The 23,125-nt window shown below is 37.8% G+C and overlaps 2 protein-coding genes across 3 annotated transcripts in view; one reads left to right on the forward strand and one right to left on the reverse strand.

The window, feature by feature from the left end:
- Positions 1-19,715, reverse strand: part of kl-2 (dynein heavy chain 2, axonemal kl-2) — a 95,257-nt gene extending 75,542 nt beyond the window's left edge. Inside the window, exons 1-15 of the mRNA XM_089731740.1 lie at positions 19,240-19,715; positions 18,414-18,695; positions 17,352-17,946; positions 16,231-16,435; positions 15,754-15,891; positions 14,676-14,822; positions 13,727-13,849; positions 12,853-12,947; positions 12,704-12,779; positions 11,948-12,073; positions 4,116-4,214; positions 3,339-3,578; positions 2,412-2,526; positions 1,736-1,984; positions 675-871 (exon numbers count right to left, since the gene is read on the reverse strand). Coding sequence (XP_089587866.1) covers positions 675-871; positions 1,736-1,984; positions 2,412-2,526; positions 3,339-3,578; positions 4,116-4,214; positions 11,948-12,073; positions 12,704-12,779; positions 12,853-12,947; positions 13,727-13,849; positions 14,676-14,822; positions 15,754-15,891; positions 16,231-16,435; positions 17,352-17,946; positions 18,414-18,695; positions 19,240-19,681 — 3,129 coding nt within the window. The 5' untranslated portion in view covers positions 19,682-19,715. The remainder of the gene's footprint in view (positions 1-674; positions 872-1,735; positions 1,985-2,411; positions 2,527-3,338; positions 3,579-4,115; positions 4,215-11,947; positions 12,074-12,703; positions 12,780-12,852; positions 12,948-13,726; positions 13,850-14,675; positions 14,823-15,753; positions 15,892-16,230; positions 16,436-17,351; positions 17,947-18,413; positions 18,696-19,239) is intronic.
- mh (DNA-dependent metalloprotease SPRTN) lies at positions 7,594-10,563 on the forward strand. Of its 2 annotated transcripts, none has more exons than XM_028174935.2 (3): positions 7,594-7,882; positions 8,155-8,389; positions 8,777-10,563. In XM_028174935.2, the coding sequence occupies exons 1-3, from the start codon at positions 7,725-7,727 to the stop codon at positions 10,118-10,120; spliced, it is 1,737 nt and encodes a 578-aa protein (XP_028030736.2). In that variant the 5' UTR covers positions 7,594-7,724; the 3' UTR covers positions 10,121-10,563. The 2 variants fall into 2 exon arrangements, with proteins under 2 accessions (XP_028030736.2, XP_089587864.1); XM_089731738.1 differs by having other exon boundaries at positions 7,620-7,889.
- Positions 19,716-23,125: the final 3,410 nt, after the last annotated feature.

Here is a 23,125-nt window from a genome sequence, read left to right on the forward strand (position 1 = left end):
CTGAAAATCAGTGACCGACGATAGGTAAACGTTCTTGTTTATTGGGGAGTTACCGACTCTGGTAACACTGACAATGGCAATAAAACAAAAAACGGTAGTTAACTTTCTCGTAAACTAGCGACCCGCCCTCGCTTCGCTTCGTAAACAGTAATTTATTATTGATTTCTCCACTATTTAATGGATGTTATTATACATATTATTATAAACCTTCCTCTTCAATCTCTCTATCTATTAAAAAAAGCCGCATCAAAATCCGTTGCGTAGTTTTAAAGATTTAAGCATACATAGGGATATAGGGACAGAGAAAGCGACTTTGTTTTATACTATGTAGTGATGATACACTGCTAGTTAAAAAATAGTTAGCGTTGTTAAGTGGTGACTGAAAAAGACACGGATGGAGTGTGTGAATGACGATACGAGAGAAAGAGGAGTGAGTGTTGAGATGATGGTTGATAGAAGATAATACAAAAATTCGCTGTACCGACCCCACCTAGTGGGATAAGGTGGAGGAAAAGAAGAAGAAGAAGTGGTGAATCATATATCCACACTTCTTCCGCCCCACCCCCTGACTCCAATTTTGAACATTAGTGGTAGTATCCTAACGAAAGGAATGCATTCCAATGTTGGTTCCAAGACAAGATGGCATATTTGTATCGTAGTCAAAAATAACGTACCTGATTGATGGTCTCCTGTATCTGAACGCTATTGGCTAAATTGCTGTAATTAATTATCAAAGCATCAAATTCTGCCGCCGTGTGCTTCTCTAGACGATACTGTTCTAAAAACTGATCCTTGTTTACGTTCCAAATATGCGCGTAAGGATCCCACATGCATATATGATCATTGATTAGCGATAAATTGTATTCAATTTCTGGAAGTTTAATAAAGGCCTTACAAAAGTCTACTTCGGCAAACTCTTTGTGCAATCAGGCAAAAGGTAGACGTTGAAGGTACTGACAACCGAAATTCTGCTTTTTGCATTGTATTTTTAAAAATCAGCCTTCTGAAAATCACTGCTAGATATAAGCTTTCCTCAAAATTCGCCAAGATGACCAATCTTGCGTTGCTGCATGCTTTCTCACGAATTCAACTCATCAGTCCACGAAGACCGACGCACGTAATCAATGTTATTTCATTTCGCTAGACCGCGGCCTTACTGTGCCCCTTTTAGCCCACTGAGTTTCTCGCCGGATTTTCTCAGTGGGTCGCGTTTCCGATCCGGTGGTAGATTCTGCGAAGCACTGCTCTTGCTAGGGCCAGTGTTAGCAACACTTCCGGTTTGAGCCCCGTGAGCTCACCAACACGTTAGGGCGAAGCTGAAATAGCCCCTCAAGGCTATCAGCATAGGTAGGGGAAAAAAAGAAAAAGAAAAAAAGTGCCTCTGGCGTGGGTGACGTCCATGAGCAACGTTAGCCTCTCATCATCAGGTAATCTGTTTACAAAGGAAGAAAAAAAAACCGTAGAAAAATCAGCGGAGTCAACAACCTCGATCTGCCATAAAAACTTGCCAAAATGATAACTTTAAATAGATATTATTATTATTTTCCGATTTTATTTATTTGTTTTATTTCGGCTTCACCACTGTTCCCTTTTATCAATAGCAATAATGTCTTAAGCTTCAAACGGTGGCGTCGTGCAGGATGCGTTCTTCCGATGTCATTCATAACCTATAGTCTAGTACTAACTAGTCAATATCCATAAGACATAGTAATTTTTAAATAGGTTTATCTATTACCGGCGTCAATAAGCGACTGTAATTTATTACAATCAGGGTCGATTTGTATAGCTTCATAAAACCTCCGAAGTCCGCCGGCGGGCAACGCAAACTTCTCGAATAATCTCGGAACTGTGCTCAATATATGAACGATCTCCTCGAGGATAGAATTGAATGTATCCTTTATTTCCTGTTCGGTTGGTACGTAAACGATATCTTTTCCGGTCAAGAAAAGTTTCATTTTTATAAGAGGTGCCGGCGCCATTGTCCCTGCAATTATTGCACTCAGTGTTTGAATATTCAAAAACGTACGAAGATTAATTACGAATATTTGATTCTGATAAATGAAAAGTTTAAGCGTAATATAAACGAATTATCATTATATCGATGGGTGGTGATTTGGTTTGGGCGACATGTCGATTAATACGCGACAATTTCTTTGTAATTTATGGTCCGTTTTATTTGGTATTAACATCAACAATTTGACCTTTTTAATTGAACGTCAATTAAGTTTACGCCATTCAAATAGCCGAAGAAGTTTTTTTTTGTTAGTAGCTTTTTCGAACTTTTAAACTTTAAATGGCTCTCCAGTAAAGTTCAAAAACGTCGCTTAAACCAAAAATCCTTTCAACCCCCGATATGTAATCTAATAACCACAATATATCATTAAATTTATGCCACAGAACAGAAAACTCACCATCACCGTGAACACATTTATAAATGTTCTGCATAGTTCCTTTGATAGCTAACCTTAGTGCGTCTTCTAATAAACGATCAAACCTTCTCACGTACCGAACCCAATATTCAGCCATCTAAAAACATTTAATTGGATATACAAATTAAACAAGCCTATCGTTACTCACGTAGCATTAGGACGCCCGTGTTTTTTTTAATGACTGAATGATTACTGGTGGTCTGGAGGCCTTTCCAGTTTCACCAGGACAGGCGGGCGAGCACCTGGGTGAGCAAAGACTCAGCTAGGAGGGGTAGGATTTACTAACAGCTGCCCGAGCGCCTCCGAAGGAGACCTAACTCAAAGGCAACTGCTTCGCGAATGACCGGATCTACTATCGGATTGGAATCGCAACCCGCTGAAGAGATCCGGGGAGAAACTCAGCGGGCTGATGCATGGATTAGGTTGCACGTTGAACTCTTTGGCGAGTTCGACGAGTACGTTTACCGGGGTCCGTAAGCCTGCACCTAGTGTTAGAGCTGAAGGCGTCTAATGCAACAGTTATTGGATCTGATGGATCCGTAAGGACATGTCTAGGGCGACGACGGTGACTTGCCCCTGCGTGATCAGGATTCGGGGAGGCCCGTGTATACCTCCACCCTAAATATCTTCTTGTCAGCCCACAGACGTCCACTGCTGGACATAGGCCTCCTTCAACCCTCGCCGCAAAGATCGGTCCTGCGCTGCCTGCATCCAGCAGATCCCCGCGGACCTCAATAGATCGTCGGTCCATTTTATGGGAGGTCTACCCACGCTACGTATTCCAGTACACGGTCGCCACTCAAGAACTTTCTGGCCACAACGACCATCCGTCCTGCCCACGGGCACTTCAACGTCGCAATCCTTTGGGCTATGTCCACCCTAAGTACCTATAAGTAAAAATAAATATACCTGAGGTATATAGGGTTCGAAACCCTCATAAACTATGATTATATAAATCACAATTTCCTTGTACATGTCCAATATTTTAGAAGCCGCCCCTGCTTGCATAGTTCGTATTTTCCCTCGTAAGTCTTTGATCTCAAAAACATTATAGACGTCAAACTCGATCAGTGGAGTGTCGCATATTTTCTCCATGATTTTCACTAAATTAACATTGCAATTCTTGTACGTCGTTAAAAAGTCTTGAAACTGAAAAGACGTCAGTGAATCTGTTAATTTTTAATAAAGAAAAAGTGTAATAAAGACATACTATACATAAATAAATTCGCCGAACATGAAAAAAATATATTATTTGATACTTTGTGTATCATTTCATCAGAAATTTTTACGATTTCTGTCAGTCGGTTTGTTAGTTATTTGGAAGCGAATATTCGTGATCTTCAAACGAACTGCTGACCGAAGATTCCCATAACATACATTTAAAACGATGACACTAATTTTAAATGTTTTGTGTTTTCAATGTTTGCCTGGGTGTTTATTATCCATCTATATATAAATACATATATATTATATATGTATGTATAGTATATTGAAACGTATATACGTATGTTTATCCGTTCTTGATTTCTGGAGGCTCTGGGACCGGATAATCGCACGTGACTTGTTCCCGGTTATTATTATTATTATTTTGCTAATGTCGTTAGCGAGATTCGGACATCTGTCTAATATTATTATCTTGTGTTCTATGATAGCTACCCGCTACAAATAAAAAAAAATTGTAGGTACTTCTCCAATTTGAGTAACGCAATCGGCAATGTAGGCATCGGACATATTTGAAGTCCAAGTTAATTTTGAAATGCCCGGCTGTACTTTCTTGTCGCAAGCCTGAAAACAATTACGAACTATTAAAGACACTAAATTCACAGACTTTTATTAAATACTAGAGACCCACCCTCGCTTCGCTTCGGAAACTGCAATTTATTATTGATTTCTCCACTATTTAATGGATATTATTATACATATAAACCTTCATCTTTAATCACTCTATCTATTAAAAAAATCGCATCAAAATCCGTTGCGTAGTTTTAAAGATTTAAGCATACATAGGGATATAGGGACAGAGAAAGTGACTTTGTTTTATATTATGTAGTGATTTCAAAGCTATTTTAGTGTTTAACAATTATTTTTCTTGTTGACAGACACCGGTAGGTTCAGCGTGGTTCATCAGGTCTCCCACAAGATGTATCGACGACTATTGAAGATTTAGGGTATCCAATAGACAGTCATCGCCTGGGCAACACAGGATCACCCAGCAGTGGATGTATATAGGCCACGCGTCATTTCCTCGAAGGAACACGAGAGCGGCTGCCATGGCAGATTTTGCTTTAGGTACATAGAAGACGAATATTACTTTGCGGATACTTTAGGGTATATAGGATTCTCTGCGACAAGAACGATTAACAACTTCAAGTATGCTAGTAATATTATGTACTAATACAATAGACAATATTACATTCCTCTATAATCCGCGCGTAAGTACTAGTCACTCCCGTCCGGACGTAGATGGAATAGCTCCACTACCAGGGATAAAAAAAAAACTAGTCATCATCTAAGACGCCTAAGCTGCAGGACGGGGGAGATAAAATATATTATAGTTAAGCTGACTCAGCTTTCCGTGTACCTACAAGAGCTGATTGACAAGATTTGATTGTTCCCGCTATTTAAGTTTCAAATGCTTATGATATTAAATAACCCAAGAAAGGTCTGCCAATAACATGACCAGCGAAAAATGTTGTTTAGAACGTGCTTAATTTCTTTTAGTTCATTAACCCGGCGACATGGGGTTTGGGTCAAAATGACCCGAGACGTTTTTGTTAGCTTACAGATTCGTAATTACGCAAGTGAGGATGCCGTACCTCTCAATAGCTGGAATTTATGACTTCCTCTAAGCATTGTTTACAATTGTATAGTTATGCTGCGACCGTGCTTGGAGCTAACTGTGACCAAAGTTAAAAAAGGGTAAATATGACCCATCCCCGTACTCGGTGTAACAGTTTTGCGCTATTGTTTCCAATACTGGTGGTAGGACCTCATTTACTGGTGGTAGGACCTCATGTGAGTCCGCACGGGTAGGTACCACCGCCCCGCCTATTTCTGCCGTGAAGCAGTAATGCGTTTCGGTTTGAAGGGTGGGGCAGCCGTTGTGACTATACTGAGACCTTAGAACTATATCTCAAGGTGTGTGGCGCATTTACGTTGTAGATGTCTATGGGCTCCAGTAACCACTTAACACCAGGTGGGCTGTGAGCTCGTTCACAAATCTAAGCAATAAAAAAAAAAAAATGGCTTTTATGTTTTTTCATTGTTTTAAGTGTTATTTTACATTTTATGTTTGAACTATCGTTTCTTACTATTTTGCTATATTTTTATTAATATATCGAAAAAAAATGGATCGAGAGGAAGGAGGACGAGAACGTATTTCATCAATTCTTGAAGCATATGACTTGGATGTCATGTCCTCGGATCAGGAGTCTGCTGATGTCAAGTCTGCACCATAACAACAGTATTGATAATTAAACTGGAGAAAAGCAAGTCGGAAATCAATACGTACTACAATTCAATAAAGTATGGAGTGGATATGGCTGATGAGTTGTACGCTACATAATAATATGACGTGTGTCGCAATTCAAAAAACTAACCTTTGAGTTTTCTACGCCTTTTTGAACATGTTTGCTATGAACGGATTTACATACATACATGGAATCAATAATGAGTGGAACCAAAAGCGATGTCAATATCTGAAGAAACTAGGCCTTGCCCCTGTGGATGAGCATCTGAGAGTCCGCTAGAATGTGACACGTTTGCCTCAAGAAATGCGAAAAAAATAGGATTATTTGTTAGTGAAGATTCGGAGGAGTTTCCAGCTAAGAGACCCAATACTCATAAGAGATTGTAGGTATGTCCTGCGAAAAAAGACTGCAAAACAACCCATACATGTTATGGTTGCAAACAAATCTAATTGACCTGAACATGTCGTACTTTTCTGCAGTGATTGTATTCACAACGATGATTCTGATTAGTTTTAAGTAAGTTTTATCCAATGATATCGTAGTTAAGTTTATAAAAGTGCTATAAATAATTAAAGGCTATCAATTAATGCAAATAAATATGAGATTAGGCTAAGGAACGCCATTTTTGTTGATTTTTACGTGTTTATATTTTGGAAGGCTTAAAGATTTAATTACGATATTCTGCAATACAAATTTTTATTATTTTAATTTACTAAACCATTACTAATTTTAATTTACTAAACCATAAGACAGTAAAGTCATTACTACAATAAATTAATTATTTATTTTAATATTATTGAAATATCTTAAGTCAAAATATCGGGTACATATGACCCACCCGTCCGTGTAGTCATTTTCCACCCCCATGACGCCGGGTTAAAAATAATATTTGAAATCTCAGAATACTACGTCAATTAGGTAGTCATCGGCATCTTGTAGTAGTATGTCTGATGATCACCAGTTAGTCGAGTTAAAGTTCTTGATCTTATTCGTATACATTAAATATATTTTATAGATTAGAATTTGGCGGGTACATATCGAGTTGTGTGAATTGTTTTAGTTTGTTAGTTTAAAGTTTCTTCGGGCTCAAAAGTCTAATAATGGTGCTTGAGCCACTGCTTAACATCTGCAAAAATTCTAATCTCATTTCGTTTCATTCCATTACATTTCACTTTTCACACAACGAAAATGTTTTCAACTATTCAAATAATTTAATGGAATAGGCTATTTTCTTTGCACTTTGTCTGTGCATGTATCGAATAAAAATATTTTTGTCAGTTATTCACAGGCACAACTTTCGGTTTCAAAGAGGCTTTTGGCGGGAACGCGAGTGATATGTGAATTGTTTTATTGTGCCTATTTAGTGTTTCTTCAGGTTTAAATGTGTAATAACGATGGTTCATTAGCTGTTTAGTATCTGTTAAAGTGCAAGAAATGTGGGAAAATCAAACAAAACCACTGGATGTAACTTCTCGGGATCCTCCAAAAAGTCCACTGATAAAGTCTCAGTAAATAACCACCATTTTACTAAGATTATATTTCATCCCATATAATCTCATCTCATTGCATTTAATTTCATGTCAATTGATTAATGTTCTAAATTAATCAACTTCTTTTCACGCCATGTCATTTTGCGTAAAAAAGAATATAAAAGATTGAACGGTATGGTTATGATATCTTTGCCTTTCTAGTTCAAAAAATAGAACTGCTATTGTCGGTTCCGTCAAACTTAACAGTAAAGTTCAAAAGTTTTAACAAATTCAAAACATAGAAAAGTATCATCAAGAGATAAACTAGTAATGTTTATTAAAAAACGCAGTTGATAATGAATTTGGGTGATCCGGAACTCGAATTAATCGACCCAACACCAAATATCCATTTATTGTTCATACAATTCGACAAAACATTCTTTTGGAGTAGATTAGCGAGTAGGGTCGTAGTGAGATGGAGCAAAAAAATGTATTCTTGCGCGGGAATTTGCTCGTGAGTTGTAAATACCTATAATCAAATTATAACCCGATATCCTTAGTATTATCACACACTATTAACAATATTAATATCACACAAAACACAATTATTAAGTGTTTCGGTGTTTGACAATAAACTGAGATAATTCATCTGAAAAACTCTTAATTTAAACGCATTGGTATTTAAAAGCCTCGAATTATATTTATTTAGTGGCGAGCTTTGGGGGAGGTCTAAGTCCAGCAGTGCACCGCCGCAGGCTGATGATGATGAATTATATTTTATTTCAGCTACGAAGGTCGGGGAGGCTTATGCGATATAGCCATCAGTGAACCCCTACTAAAACTTCGACCTCGTAAGGACTTGATCGAAACACTGCTACACGAGATGATTCATGCTTATCTGTTTGTCACTGCCAAAGATCAGGACAGAGACGGGCACGGACCTATCTTCCAAAGTCACATGCACCGGATTAACAGAAGCGCTGGACTTAATATTAGTATTTATCATGACTTTCATGATGAGGTACGCATTTGTCTTTGTATTGTAAAATTTTACTATTTTACTATTGTGACGAAATTCAGGTAAATCTAAATTATGTTAATTAATTATATTTTATTCATTATTATCATTGAAGATGCAGACATAAAATTTGTTAAAAAAAGTAATAATGTAATACAAAAACCATTCAACTACAAAGTTGATTTATGAATAGGAGTTGGTAAGTCTAATTAGGGTAGTAGACGTCTTGACTATATTAAACGCAAACATCATCTAAAAATATAATTCACAATTTTAGATAATAATAACAATATAAATGAGAACTCATTAAAAAACTTCAATGTCTCTACATCACACAAGCTTCAAAATTTTCAATTATAAAGATAGAAAACGAAAATTTCTGGTTTCTAGGTTATGTTATATCAAACGCACTGGTGGAGATGTAATGGACCATGCCAAACAAAAAGACCACATTTCGGTATAGTGCGGAGATCAGCAAACAGGGCGCCTGGGCCATCAGAATACTGGTGGCTGGACCACAAACGTAAATGTGGAGGCACTTTCATCAAAATTAAGGAACCAGTGACAAAAACCAAAACTACTAACAAGAAATCAACCAAACCTAATGCAGACATTACTCAATACATAAACAATAATAATCTATCAACAAATAAGAATTTAATTAACGTTAAGTCTATAACAGCTCTGAAAGATTTTCATGACAATTCTATAAAAACGAACATCAGAACTATCAACAGTATTCCCCAAGTGACAATGGCCAAAAATGTCAATCCAAATTCACCAAAACCTTTTAGTAGCCAAGGACACACATTAGTTAAAGTTCGAAGTCGAAGCAACTCTGTCAATGCTCTAGAAACCGTCAGAAACATATGGGTGAACAAACAAATATCAAACACACCACATGCTGTCGATAATTCACTAAAACAAACAAAAAATAGATCGAACCCACATTCGGATTCACCACCACCTAAAATAAAGAAAATAGATCAATATTTCAAGAAGACAGCTTCTTCACTGCTCAAAGATGTTTACGGAGAGGACTTCAAAATAACTCAATCAACTGATGGTTCCAAATTGATTGCAGTTAATACTAAGAAAGAAGACAAGGTAGAATGCCCAGTATGTAAAACTAAAGTGAATAAAATAGAAATCAATAAACATCTAGATGAATGTTTGAATAAAGATTTGATTGATAAACTTAGTAAAGACAATATACAAGTTAAAAATAATAGTAATCGTGAGAGGCAATCCATAGTAAGTAGTGTATCTAAACCTATGACTAAATTCAATAGCGTTGATCTTGATAGAAAAATCACTAGTAATATTAAATTAGAAAAGGATGATGTAAAACCACTGGACAATAAAGCAAGTACAAGTGCGGGCATCAAAATACAACCCCAAAAAAAAGTTACGTTTGCATCAAATGAAACTGAAAATGATCCAGAAAAATTTGGGAATAGTAGTCGAGACCAACATACATGTGCATGCTGTGGAAAAAAAATCAGTAAACCTATTGAACAACACTTAGATGAATGTTTAGTGTTTTTCGACCACAATACTACGATACCAGAAGAAAATAACTCGACCATTGTCATAGATGATGATGATGATGATGAATTTGATGAGTCGATGACTATGAATGCTACAGGTACAAAAACACCATGTCCCTGCTGCTTAGAAATGGTTGAACAAAAGGCAATGAATGATCATTTAGATTTGTGTTTGAATGAATAGTGTGTCACTACTAGTGAGATAATTACACTCAGGTGGCTTATGTGGAAACTTCTTCATGTAATTAAGCTGTGTTGAGTTTTTGCTCCTCTGTCTGCCAACTGGTTTAGAATAATTCGAATTTTCACCATCCATTGACCAGATTATTAAAAAGGTGAAATTAGAATAAGCGTTGGGATTTTATTAACATGGATGATATCAAGGCCAGGCGTTGACATTTATTATAGCAAAATATGCTCTTTCTATCTGAGAATATGATTTAATTAATGAGAGATATATTAATCAACAATAATAAACTGAAAATATTAATTTTACATCCACTAATCTGAAATGATAATTAATCTCATTCTTTAATGATCAATGAGGTTATTGAAAATGTTATTTGTTAATTTATCGTGTACTGAATTTAATGTGATATTAGAAATAAATTACTTTGTTGAAGAATATCAGTTTTCGTTTTAATTTTTATATTTTCAACATTTTATAAATTGCTTCAGTAATTATTTATTAGACACACTTCATGTAAAATTTACATTGGCGGACTTAATTCCGGAGACATTAACTACCAGTCAACCAAGTAGTACAGAGTTAATAATGGTAGGTGCATCGAAATTTATATGAAAATACCACACCTATGTATGTTTATGTATATTATATATTTTTGTATTTAATGTATCACACTGTTTATTTGTTTTTTGGTGTACAATAAAGAATACTCTCTCTCTCTCTAATGTATACATATATCATTGTATTAATACATACATACAAATACAGTGAAACCTTATTTATATACCATATAATCTATTACACCCACACTACCACACCACACCACTACTTTTTTAATTCAAATTTATTAATTTTTTTTTTTATTGCTTAGATGGATGGACGAGCTCACAGCCCACCTGGTGCTAAGTGGTTACTGGAGCCCATAGACATCTACAACGTAAATGCGCCACCCACCTCGAGATATAAGTTCTAAGATCTCAGTATAGTTACAACGGCTACCCCACCCTTCGAACCGAAACGCATGCTTCACGGCGGAAATAGGCGGGGTGGTGGTACCTACCCGTGCGGACTCCCAAGAGGTCCTACCACCAAACATCAGACGTTTTGTATTGTAATCTAAAAATAAATAAAAAATACGAAATATGAGTTGGAAAATTTCACGCCAATAATGTTGAAGCTGTCAACTCAATCATTTATTTTAGTATTTTTTCAATAGTTTTTTAGTTGGAATTTCCATAAAAGTGTGTTTTTTTTAGTTTTTAAAAACTATTATTAATTTTTTAACCATTATTTATTTTGTAACTATAATGTTTTTTTTTTCATTTTATAGTTCAATCAGCATTATATTGTATCAATAAATTATTCATATTTGTAAATTCACGCAAATACAACAGTTTCCAGTTTGCTAAGTGAAAACACGAAGGCGCTCTAATGAATTTGTCGTTTTGATTGCCGAAAGTAAATAACGGGTTAACTAACTGTTTAAAATATTAAATGGTCATCGATCCTTGATAAGTATGCAAAAATTCAAGTTAATCCGAAGTTATGAAGGGGTCAAAATCATGTTCAAAGATTCCGTTACATACTAACGGTTCGATATTCGATTTTTACACATTACTATTATTTGACAGTGAGTTATCTTTATAGATACACACTAGTAACATAAGACGTTAAATGGAAATTACCAGCGTGAACCGGTATTACGCCATGATCTTTAAGCTGCTTTAGCCAGTTTCGATTAAGAACCTTCATAGAACTTTTCACCACCCAAACTAAAATTCAGTCTTTAAAATAAACAGCCAATGGCTGAAAGTATATACTCACTGTAATCATAGGCTTGAAGAGTAATCTTTCATCGTCAGACAGCGAGTCGATTATCTTGTTGTATCCCTTAACCACGGCCAACACGCTTTCGTAAACATAGTAAATAGTTTTGCTTTTCATGTATACCTGTTTTATGAGAAGCGAATCGTCTATGCCGCGTGCTTGGTCCGAGTTTTTTAACTTCACGATCGCGTAAAAGTAAACTCACTTTGCTCCTAGCGGCAAACGAAGGGAAGCCGTTCTAGATTTGAGTTAACTCTTACGCGATCGAGAAGTTAAAATACTCGCACTAAGCATACTGGAATTGCCTTGATTTTATAAACAGCACGGAGTTTCCCGAGCGCTATGACATGTCCTTCTACAAACGAGACGGCTGGAGAGTACTTAACGGTAGGCAGCTTGGCTCTGCCCCCATAGCATTGCTGTCGTCCATGAGCGACGGTAACCATTTACCATCAGGTAACCGTATGCTCGTCTGCCTACAAGGACAAATAAACAAAAAAGAACATTTAGGCTTTCAAATTTTCAAGCAGAGATATTTTATTACCGTGCGAACTTCAATTTTATCCACTTCTAAGAACATATTCCGAAACGAAGCAAACAATTGACTTCTATTTTAAAAACAACAAAAGAGCATTGATTGCTTTATTATATCTGATGTCTAGTCAATGCCTGCCAATATTTTTTTTCTTTATAAGGAAATTGTATCACATATTCAATATTTATTGATGTTCATATGACGGGTTATTATATTACCTGATAAGCGTGCAATGGGATATCTTGTCCCAAGTTTTCCCAATGTGCTGCCTCCTTACAAAGATCCAAGATGTTCCTGTCAAAAAATTCCACATAAAACTAATTCTTATAAACTATAATTCCATAAGGGCCCATTAGTGAATGCTTACATGTCGATGTTGCACTCCAAGAGTCCCAAGTTCTCTGCGCTCTTCCGCATCAAGGTCCTGTTCAAGCCCGCGCTACATTTTTCATCTAAATTGTGCTGCAATAAAACATTTCATTGGGATAATATTGTCAATAAGATAATATTATTCTAAGTCAGGAAAAAAAAAGTGAGAATATATTTCTATCTATTGGGACTGTACCAGCATTCATATCGTTTGCTGGATACCAAATTTTAAAGTAACTACGTCACTAACTGATGTACTGACAATTGACATAATTCTATTCAATAATAAACAGAGCACCGTGCCGTAATTATAGATGGCATTGATAGTCCGCGTTGGAAGTTCACTCGTTCCTGTTTGATTGGTAGATACACAATACTATTGAGAATTTTATGACTTCACTACAACCTCATTTCATATTATCTCAACGTTGGTGGAAATAATTAGATTGTAGTATCTTTGGGCTGTGGTAGACGTAACGCTATAAGAACCGTAAAACAATTGAGAATCGGGACCTAAGTAACATCTTGTATCTACTTTTAATTTTTCAGTATGGCAAATCGGCTTCTTGTGACGCCATTTTTTCTAGCGTCGATTTTATAAAATCTTCAGTTGTTATATGTTAAACATATATGAAAAATGAGTGGAACGAAATAAAATTGACCTATCAAAAATTGTAATTATATAATTGGGAAGACCGTAAAGATGTAACTCCCAAGTTAAACAATCTGCCTGAAGTCATTAATACAATGTTAGTTTTAAGCTAGTACAATAATCAAGTCGACAAACAACACCTTAGTTGTTTATGAGCACGAAAACTGTAAAGTACCTACTCGTATTGGTAAATGTCAAATAAATTTTGACAGTATATTACCGTCCAGGAAATCCACAGTTCGCGTATGGCAACATCGATGGCGCCCATCAGTCTGTTCACGTGCATGATAACGTCTTCCGAGTTACTGCACGCCATCATCCATACTGAGGCATCAGTCATCACCTGGTACAATCGATGATGATTAACTCAGAATAAAATGTTTTTAGGTTTTAGTTAGCCCGTAAATGATAGACATCGCGCAATAGAAATAAAACCCCAAAATTTATTAGTTTGCCATATAACTGGACGTAAGTATTATGATGTGAACCCACACGGGTAGGTTCAACTTATCTGGCTATTTCTGTTGCGAAGCTTTTTTTTCCTACCAAACCGGGAGTGTTGCTAACACTGGCCCTAGCAAGAGCAGTGATTCGCAGAATCTACCATCGGATCGAAAACGCGACCCACCACCCATGAGAAGATCCGGCGAGAAACTCTGTGGGCTGTGTCTATGGGTTAATTCACTCGTCAAGCCCTTCGTCGCAAGCGACAGGTTCGACCACGACGGTTACCGGTGCTTGTGGTACCTAAAAGCACCGTTAATGGATCGGTTGCTAAGCAATCAGTCTTTACACAATACAATTGAGATTTCGACCTCATATCTCAAGGCGGATGGTGGTATGAACGTTGTAATGCCTTTAAAATATTTGCCTCCAGAGAAATAAAAAAGCCTATAAACAGGAAGTCAACGGAAATTGGTTTAGTACCGTTCTTTAAGGTGTTTACTGTCCGTCAGGACAGTAGCCAATACCTCTGGTGCTAGCTCGGTGACGCTGATATGGTCTCCTAGACCATCAGCTTAGGTAGGGAAAAAACAAACCTCTGGTGCTCGGGACACAGCTGATATAAAACATATTATGTCGTCCGTGCCATTATATAAAATATTTTCATCTTCACCTACTTTTGAGGTTAGAGGATCTTTATATTAGATACTGGTTAGAAAAATCACCTTTTTCAAGTACACAAGTCTGTTTTTCCTCGTCTTGAGTACAATAGCTCGCCCTGCAAAGGACGGCAGGTCAGCCGGAAACTGACCTCGATTCGAGACCATATCCTTTTTAGCTTCTTGTACCTCGTCGCTAAACATCGCCCAAACCTTGAGAAATTGTTCTTAATTTTAACAATAATATTTGTATTACTAATAGCACTAACTAATCCCGGGCATCCGTAGCCAATTAAAAGACTACTCTGGATACTGAGCTAGGCCCTAAAGATTTTAGTATGCTTACATTGCCTTGATAGTGGTAGGGAATTTCACTGGTACTAGGGTTTAATTTTTTATATTTTTTATTGCATAGGCGGGCGGACGAGCTCACGACCTACCTGATGTTAAGTGATTACCGGAGCCCATAGACATCTTCAACGCAAATGCCCCCACCTACCTTGAGATATGAGTTCTAAGGTCTCAGTATAGTACAACGGCTGGCCCAACCTTCAAACCGAAACGCATTACTGCTTCACGACAGAAATAGGCAAGCCGGTACGGACCCGTGTACAAGACGTCCTCCTCCTCCTCGCGTCGTTTCCTCACTACTGAGGGTCGTGACCATTATAATTCGACATGATTTTACTCCTTGTGATGTCCCGCCAGCGCCTCCGATCATTGGCGACAAGACGTCCTACCACCAGTAAAATACCACAAACTTTATTTCACCGCTCACGTTTTTATGTTGGGAAGTTTGATAGATAGTAAGATAGTTATTTTAATGCCATGATGACCTCGCATGTTTCATGTTGAGTTGAATGGCATGTTGGCGAGGAAGAGGAGGCAAGCAGTGGTGTACAAACGAAATGAATGTTTTATTTTTCCTTCCAAATTATATTTGAAATAACGGCCGTGACAATATACAGGTACATAGGTATTGTGCGTAAGGTTGCTGCGAGAGAAGTGTCGGTGCGGTTGCAGTAGTGCTCGTTGACCGATTTCTTTTTTTTTGGTAGTTTTGTGCGCATAGACAGGCATGTCTATGGACCCTATTGACAATTCATCGAGCTTATCTGTACCAACTTTAAGGTATGCGACAAACCTCTGCAGTTTTCTTCTTGAAAATCCGTTTCAAACTCTTCCGCTTGGAGTAATTGTTGAGCGAAAACAGAGCGACCACAGCCTCTTCCACGTGATTCACACCTTCAAAGACTGACTCCACCAAGTTCTCTATGATAATCTAAGACAAGTAACTTTACTATTAATCTAGATGTTCACCTATTGAGACCCTAGGGTACTAATATAAGATTTTTTTTATTGCTTAGACGGGTGGACGACCTCACGGCCCACCTGGTATTAAGTGTTTACTGGAGCCCATAGACATATTCAACGTAAATGTGCCACCCACCTTGAGATATAAGCTATAAGGTCTCAGTATAGTTACAACGGCTGCCCCACCATTCAAACCGAAACGCATTACGGCAGAAATAGGCGGGGTGGTGGTACCTACCCGTGCGGACTCACGAGAGGTCCTATCACCAGTAAATAATTAAATTTGTAAGAGGAATTAAATAGTCACCTCAATGTCCTTGATGACAGTCCTGAACTGCAGGATATCGTCGTACCAGGCCGGCGCCTGGACGTCTAGTATGGAGCGCGACACTCTGCGGACGTTGAGTAGCGCATCTTGAAACATGTGCTCAATTTGATCGCACTTAGCCTCGAACTGGTCACCGCGAGCGCCACTGAACATGGGCTTATTGATGCGTTCTAGTTCGTCGATCCTTTAAATTTAATAGGAGATTTGTTGATTTAAAACAAAAAAAACAGCATTCCCAAGCCAAGCGTGCTTAAAGTAGTTTTACTCCAAAAACAACAATAAACTTGATTGATGAGAACATCCATAGCTATTTATTGGCTTATATGACGATCAAACTACAATATAATTAACTACAATATAGCGTCGCATTACCAAAATCTTTACAAATTCGTGACACCCCTATACTTACTTGTTTGTGTACAAAACTATTGATATTCAAAGTGTAATTCTCTAAAGTTATATTCATTAAATTAAACACCATTAATCTATTAAACGTAGTCGTTCAGTTAACCTATTATAAATAATGGTATATTCACTCGTGTAAGCCGCATATTTACAACAGTCCCCTCAGATAAAAATTATAGTAAATGTAAATCTCGCGACATTTGATATAGGGGTTTGTGATATAGGTACACTATCAATATGGTAGTTGAGAGCCGCTGTACCAATCCTTTTTTTATTGTTTAGATGGGTGGACGAGCTCACGGCCCACCTGGTGTTAAGTGGTTACCGGAACCCATAGACATCTACAACGTAAATGCCGCCATCCACCTTGTGACACGAGTTCTAAGGTCTCACTTTAACAGTACAACGGCTGCCCCACCCTTCAATAAGAAACGCATACTGCTTCACGGCAGAAATAGACAGGGTGGTGGTACCTACCCACGCGGACTCACAAAAGGTGCCCCTGCCACCAGTAATTACGCAATTTATAATTTTACGGGTTTAATTTTTATTATACTATCTTATTCCTTTATCGTGGAATTCAATCGTGAACACTAAATTGAAGATTTGGCAAGTGAACCGTTTTTACACTATCGTGTCTTCTCAAATTTAACGTAGATCGAATTTTGATGAAAATTTGATTTAATAGAACTAACCTTCCAAAAATAATCATGCAGTTACAAACTTCTAACATATCAAAGCACCTCTGAACGAAGGAATCGATGTAGTTGAAAATGCTACCAGTGTCCAAATTCCAAGAGTCTGGCTTCGAATCGCAGTGAGCCTCTGCCATCGTATCGTAAATTTCGCGGTATTTCTTGCAACACTCAATGCACTTTGTGAATTCACCGAGCGCTTTCTTAGTTTCTCCCTCAAACAGCTCGTCTAGATTTACGTAATTCCTGCACAGTATTATGATTTGATTGCTCAGGGCTTTAAATAAATTAGTTATTCTGGTCTCAGAGTTGTAATATGGGGACTCCATCCAGATAAATCTGAATAGATTGATTATTTGGGGTACGTGTTTGGCTATTTCATCGGGATCTATCACGCATTCCAAAATTGCACAAGGCTGTTTGATCACTTGTAAGTATTCAATGTTGGAAGTGGCTTCGTTGATCTTCTGAATGACTTCTTGGCAAAGAGTTTGGAATTGATGGATGAAAGTCGAGTGTGTGGTCACCAGTGTTTTCGTGATGTGTCTCACCGCTGGATTCTTCAATTGGTATAGCAGGGCGTTTAAGTTTTCGTCTGAAACGGTCAGTGCTAGAGTTACAGGTAAATTCGGACTTTCTAACAAACAAAATACGTAAGCGTTCTCAATGATTCATGTTAGTAGAACTGTATCTATTCAAATAAAGTTATTAACTCAACTTGAAGTACAGTTATTACCATTTCAGCCTTCCGATTTAAGGAGGACGGCAACTATGCAATACGATTCAGATTTCGATCTCCGCAATGTAACCTTTTTGATTATAATCACTTTGTTATGTCAATGGATTTCGATATTAACTTAACATTAGATGGGCCGTGAATTCTTGTACCTAATTAGACCAATAAACAAACACACGTCGCAACTTTGATGTTACAATACCTTGTTTGGTGGGATTTATCTGGAAATATCAAAGTCCATAACCTACGTTATCTAATAGCACTAAATAAGACTCAAGTTTCAATAAACAAAAACTTTGGAAGGCTTCGTGAACACCAATACTAACGCCGATATAACCAAAAGTCGTATTCATCACTCGGGCACAAGAGCTCTTTCTGTGACGCTACAAACGCATGGTCCTCCAAGCACGATTTGATCTGATGCGTCCAGTATACCACAACTCCTTCCAGCCTTTTCACCAGCTCCCGATCTGCGCTGGCCTGTTCGAACGTCAGCTGCTGTCCCTCTCTAGGTATATACAATACGGTGAGACCGAGCATTTTGTAATACATGTCCGTTAGCTTCGCCAAGAACGTGTGGATTTGAGAGCAGAATTCGCTTTTTACGCCTGAAATTATTTATTAGTTATTCGTGCCGTCTTTACATTCAAGAGTAATCGCTTCCTATAAACGTGATGTTACACAGTCGAACAACAAACGTGAAACTCCGTACTTTTTTAATTTTTTTATTCTTGGAGTTTGAGAATAAAAAATTGCAAATGCAAAATTGCAGATGCGAACTTGCCCCGTAGAGTTAAAGGTTCCAAACGATCCGTGAGTATGGCATTGTCGAGAATACATACGGCCCTCGTGCAAATCTCGATCGATTCTCATGAAAATCAGAAAGATGTCTAAAACATCAATCAATATTCACGGTTTTACGGATCTTATTTTGAAAAGATACCTAACCAACCCAACGAACGGAATGCGACCATAATCACTGTACATTTAAAAAAAAAACACTGTTTTCATAATTCTAAATGACAACATTAAAGCTTGTCAATAAGTAACAGAAAAATCGATTGATAAACAAAACCGAAAATCTTAAAACTTTTGTCTTTTTGAAGCTATCAACAGCCTATCTATCACTAAAAGTAAAACTAACAGACTTACTATCGGGCCAGGCGTTGACGGCAAAGAAATACGGGGCGTAAACGTTTTCCAGGATCTGTATAACGTTCGACTCGACCGAATCAACGAAAGTGCCAAAGATTATGTCATCGTGAAATGTATCAGACTTGAAAACGAAGTCGGGCGCGCGAATGAAATACGTGAGATCGTACACCGGCGACAGTGGGATGTCGCTGATCGACTTCAACTTGTCGCCTCTAAAATAAATGCACAGGATCAAAGATCTCGGTTCTAGAAACCACTCCTCAATGCCATGCTTCACGTCTTCGGTCCAATCTTCGTCGCGCAAATCGTAGAGTGTCGTGATCCTCATGATGTATCCGATCAGCTTGTTCAACTCTTCAGGGTCATAGGAAGGCTTGATCGGCGTTTCGGCTAGTTCTTTCTCGAGTTGAGCGAGGCGTTCGCGCTCTGAAATAAACATTTATTATAAACAAAACCTTATGATGAACCTGCCCAGATTTAAAATGTGACTTCTAAAGGTAAAAAAAATTACCAATTCAAAGTGTATTAAAAAGTGTATCTTACTAGTGGTAGGATCTCTTGTGAGTCCGCACGGGTAGGTACCACCACTCCGCCTATTTCTGCCGTGAAGCAGTAATGCGTTTCGGTTTGGAGGGTGGGGCAGCCGTTGTAACTATACTGAGACCTTACAACTTATATCTCAAGGTGGGTGGCGCATTTACGGTGTATATGTCTATGGGCTCCAGTAACCATTTAATACCAGGTGGGCTGTGAGCTCGTCCACGCATCTAAGCAATAAAAAAAATATATCCCACTCTATGCGTAAGATTGTCGTTCAAAAATCTACAAAAAAAGTTTTGCACATACATATTGAAAAAACTACAAATGAATCCGCATAACGGCTATTACAAAAAGTAGAACTACCATTACTTTAATGGTAGGGATAGCTGCCGCACTAATAGTCTACCTGATCTTGAATCGTTCTAGCCTCGTATAATGTGATATTAAAAAAATAAGCTCACAGATCTACAAGATTTAGCCTGGGAATGAATGTATTAGAAAACTTCTTCCTGCATCAGAACAAGACACCCAAACCTCGAACTCCTAATCTTTACACGCTACAAGAGACGATGACAATAGAATCTTTGCTCTAATATCCTGATCAGTATTAACAGAACAAAAAAAATTTAATTAATCTTCAGTTCGGTTTCCTATTTAGGACTGCTTTATAGTTTTTAATAGTTTATATATCTTATTATTATAATTTTATTACTTAACTAGCTGCGTCCCGCGATGTTACTCGCGGTTATTGTCGTACCGCGGGTGACGTCGCGGGGCGAAGTTAGTCTAAAAAAAAGTAACCTAAGCTATTCCTTATATTATCAGCTACCTATCAAAGAAAGTCCCGTCAAAATCGGTCCAGCCGTTCCAGAGATTAGCCGGAACAAAAAGACAGACAAACAAAAATTGTAAAAAATGGTGTATATATTATATTCATATGCATGTAGTAAAAAGCGGTTATTTCAATATTACATACAGACACTCAAATTTTATTTATATATATAGATAAAATTATATTCGTCATAATAATATATTATAGTCATCTTATAAGATAATAATAGATATTATGTTTGCATCAATACTGTACGCATCAATCCAGATCGATGGCGTTAGTTAAAAAGTTTTTAACATATTTAGAGGAAGCTAGAAAAGTAGTGAAGTAAAACAATGAAATTAACAAAGAGAATATAGTTAAACCTGTAGCAAGATGTATAAAATATAGTTAGATAACGGTGATAGTGAAGTAACGGTGATATTAAATATCATTTACAACAGAATTTTATTTCAGACGCTTTAGATAAAAAGCTTATATTTTCAACCCGGGTTTGGCTGTTTAGTAGCGTCTTACCAGCAACATACGATTCAGTTCATGTCTAACTCACCTCTCTCTTCCTCGGAATCATGACTCAAATCGTCACTCCAAGCAACCTTTGGCCTCTTAAATTCGTCTTCCATATTATCGTAATTAATGAAATAACTTAATTAACATTCACTTTTATTGTTCGTGATAGAATTGTCACTATTTTTTTTTTACTGTTTTGTTTTTATATTTTCTCGTGTGCCAGCTATTTTTAATATTAAACAATAATAAAATCATAGATAATACACTCGATACAATGAAATGCAACGTTGCTAGGCAACGAAACACAAGTATGCTTAGTGCGAGTTTTTAACATGTACTCGATCTTTTTATTATTATTATTATTATTGCTTAGATGTGTGGATGAGCTCACAGCCCACCTGGTGTTAAGTGGTTACTGGAGCCCATAGACATCTACAACGTAAATGCGCCACCCACTTTGAGATATAAGTTCTCAAGTCTCAATATAGTTACAACGGTTGCCCCGCCCTTCAAACCGAAACGCATTACTGCTTCACGGCAGAAATAGGCGGGGTGGTGGTACCTATCCGTGCGGAATCACAACAGTACCACCAGTAATTACGCAAATTAAAATTTGCGGGTTTGATTTTTATTACACGAGGTTATTCCTTCACCGTGGAAGTCAATCGTGAACATTTCTTGAGTACGTATTTCATTAGAAAAATTGGTACCCGCCTGGGATTCGAACACTGGTGCATCGCTCAACACGAATGCACCGGACGTCTTATCCTTTAGGCCACGACGACTTTAGTCATCACTTGTGTTGTGTTCACCACGGATTTCTTGGTTAGAATACATTAATTATTTAACAACCGGAATCCCTTTGGCATGGACATGTTCTTTTTCCAAAGAGATTTCCGGGGAGTACTCAGGGGTAGGCAGCGGCTTGACTGCGCCTCTGGCTTTTTTTTTTTTAATCCCGTTTTCCCCTGACGTGGTCAGAGCTCTTGTAAAACCTGTTTAATGTTTGTTTTTATATTTTTGTATCATTTGCCTAGAGTTTTTGATTTTAAACAATTTTTTCTTTCCAAAATAATGAAGTTACACTATTTCTTCCAATAATTCCCATGCTTACCAGGCCATATTATTTCTAATAAGGTGGAAGCATGGGTCAGGCTTCTTTATTGGCAACCCATTCTTGATCAGAGGCACGTCCTCGCATCTCTTGGTGGTTCTACCGCTGATCCTGTAGATGCCCTCCTATATCCCTGTCCCGCTTCTCGCAGAACCCTCTCCAACTCTGCGCCTGTGCCCTTTTCTCTTTGAACTCATAAGTTTCTTTTTCTTGCAGGTACTCCCGGACGACTCTTCGCCCACGAACTGGTGCAGCGCTCCGTATGCGGCGTCTCTTCGGTATGGTAAGTTATTTTTTTGTATGTTTTCATGACTGCTTGTAATTTTGGCTTTCCTAAGATTTTGAGTGTAAATTTTCTAATTCCGATTGATTATTAATTTGGTTAATTCCTATACTATTTAATTGACTTAGGGCTTTTAATTGGGCCAATTTCTTATGAAATTGGCTCCAATTAACTATTTTGGTATTGAGTATTCTAATTGTTCTTCTAGTGCTAGTGCCTTTAGACTTTTTGACTAGTATGTTCAATTGACCCATTTCCTCCCGAATCCATTTCAAGTGCTCCAGGTATGGCTCCATGGGCCGATCCGGTTCAAGATAGAATGAGACCACTGTGATCTCCCAGGCGCGGGTACGGATCTTTACCACCGTGATGTAATTGTTGGTAAGTTTCGGACACTCTGTCACGTCTAGTTCGTGGTTGAAGACGGCTATCGCCGCCTTCACCGTTCCATCTCCTTGATCCGCGCACTGGAAGATTCTCACCCCTCGGTAGTCTCGCATCCCGCCCACGCGCCTCTGGCTTCGAAACCTTGAGGTGGGACTCATGCTGGAATTTTTACAAAGGCAATAAATATATTCCAGTCGAAGTCGAATAACATCTGGGT

The sequence above is a fragment of the Bombyx mandarina genome, chromosome 12, assembly GCF_030267445.1.
Source record: "Bombyx mandarina strain Sakado chromosome 12, ASM3026744v2".
Taxonomy (NCBI): Eukaryota; Metazoa; Arthropoda; class Insecta; order Lepidoptera; family Bombycidae; genus Bombyx; species Bombyx mandarina.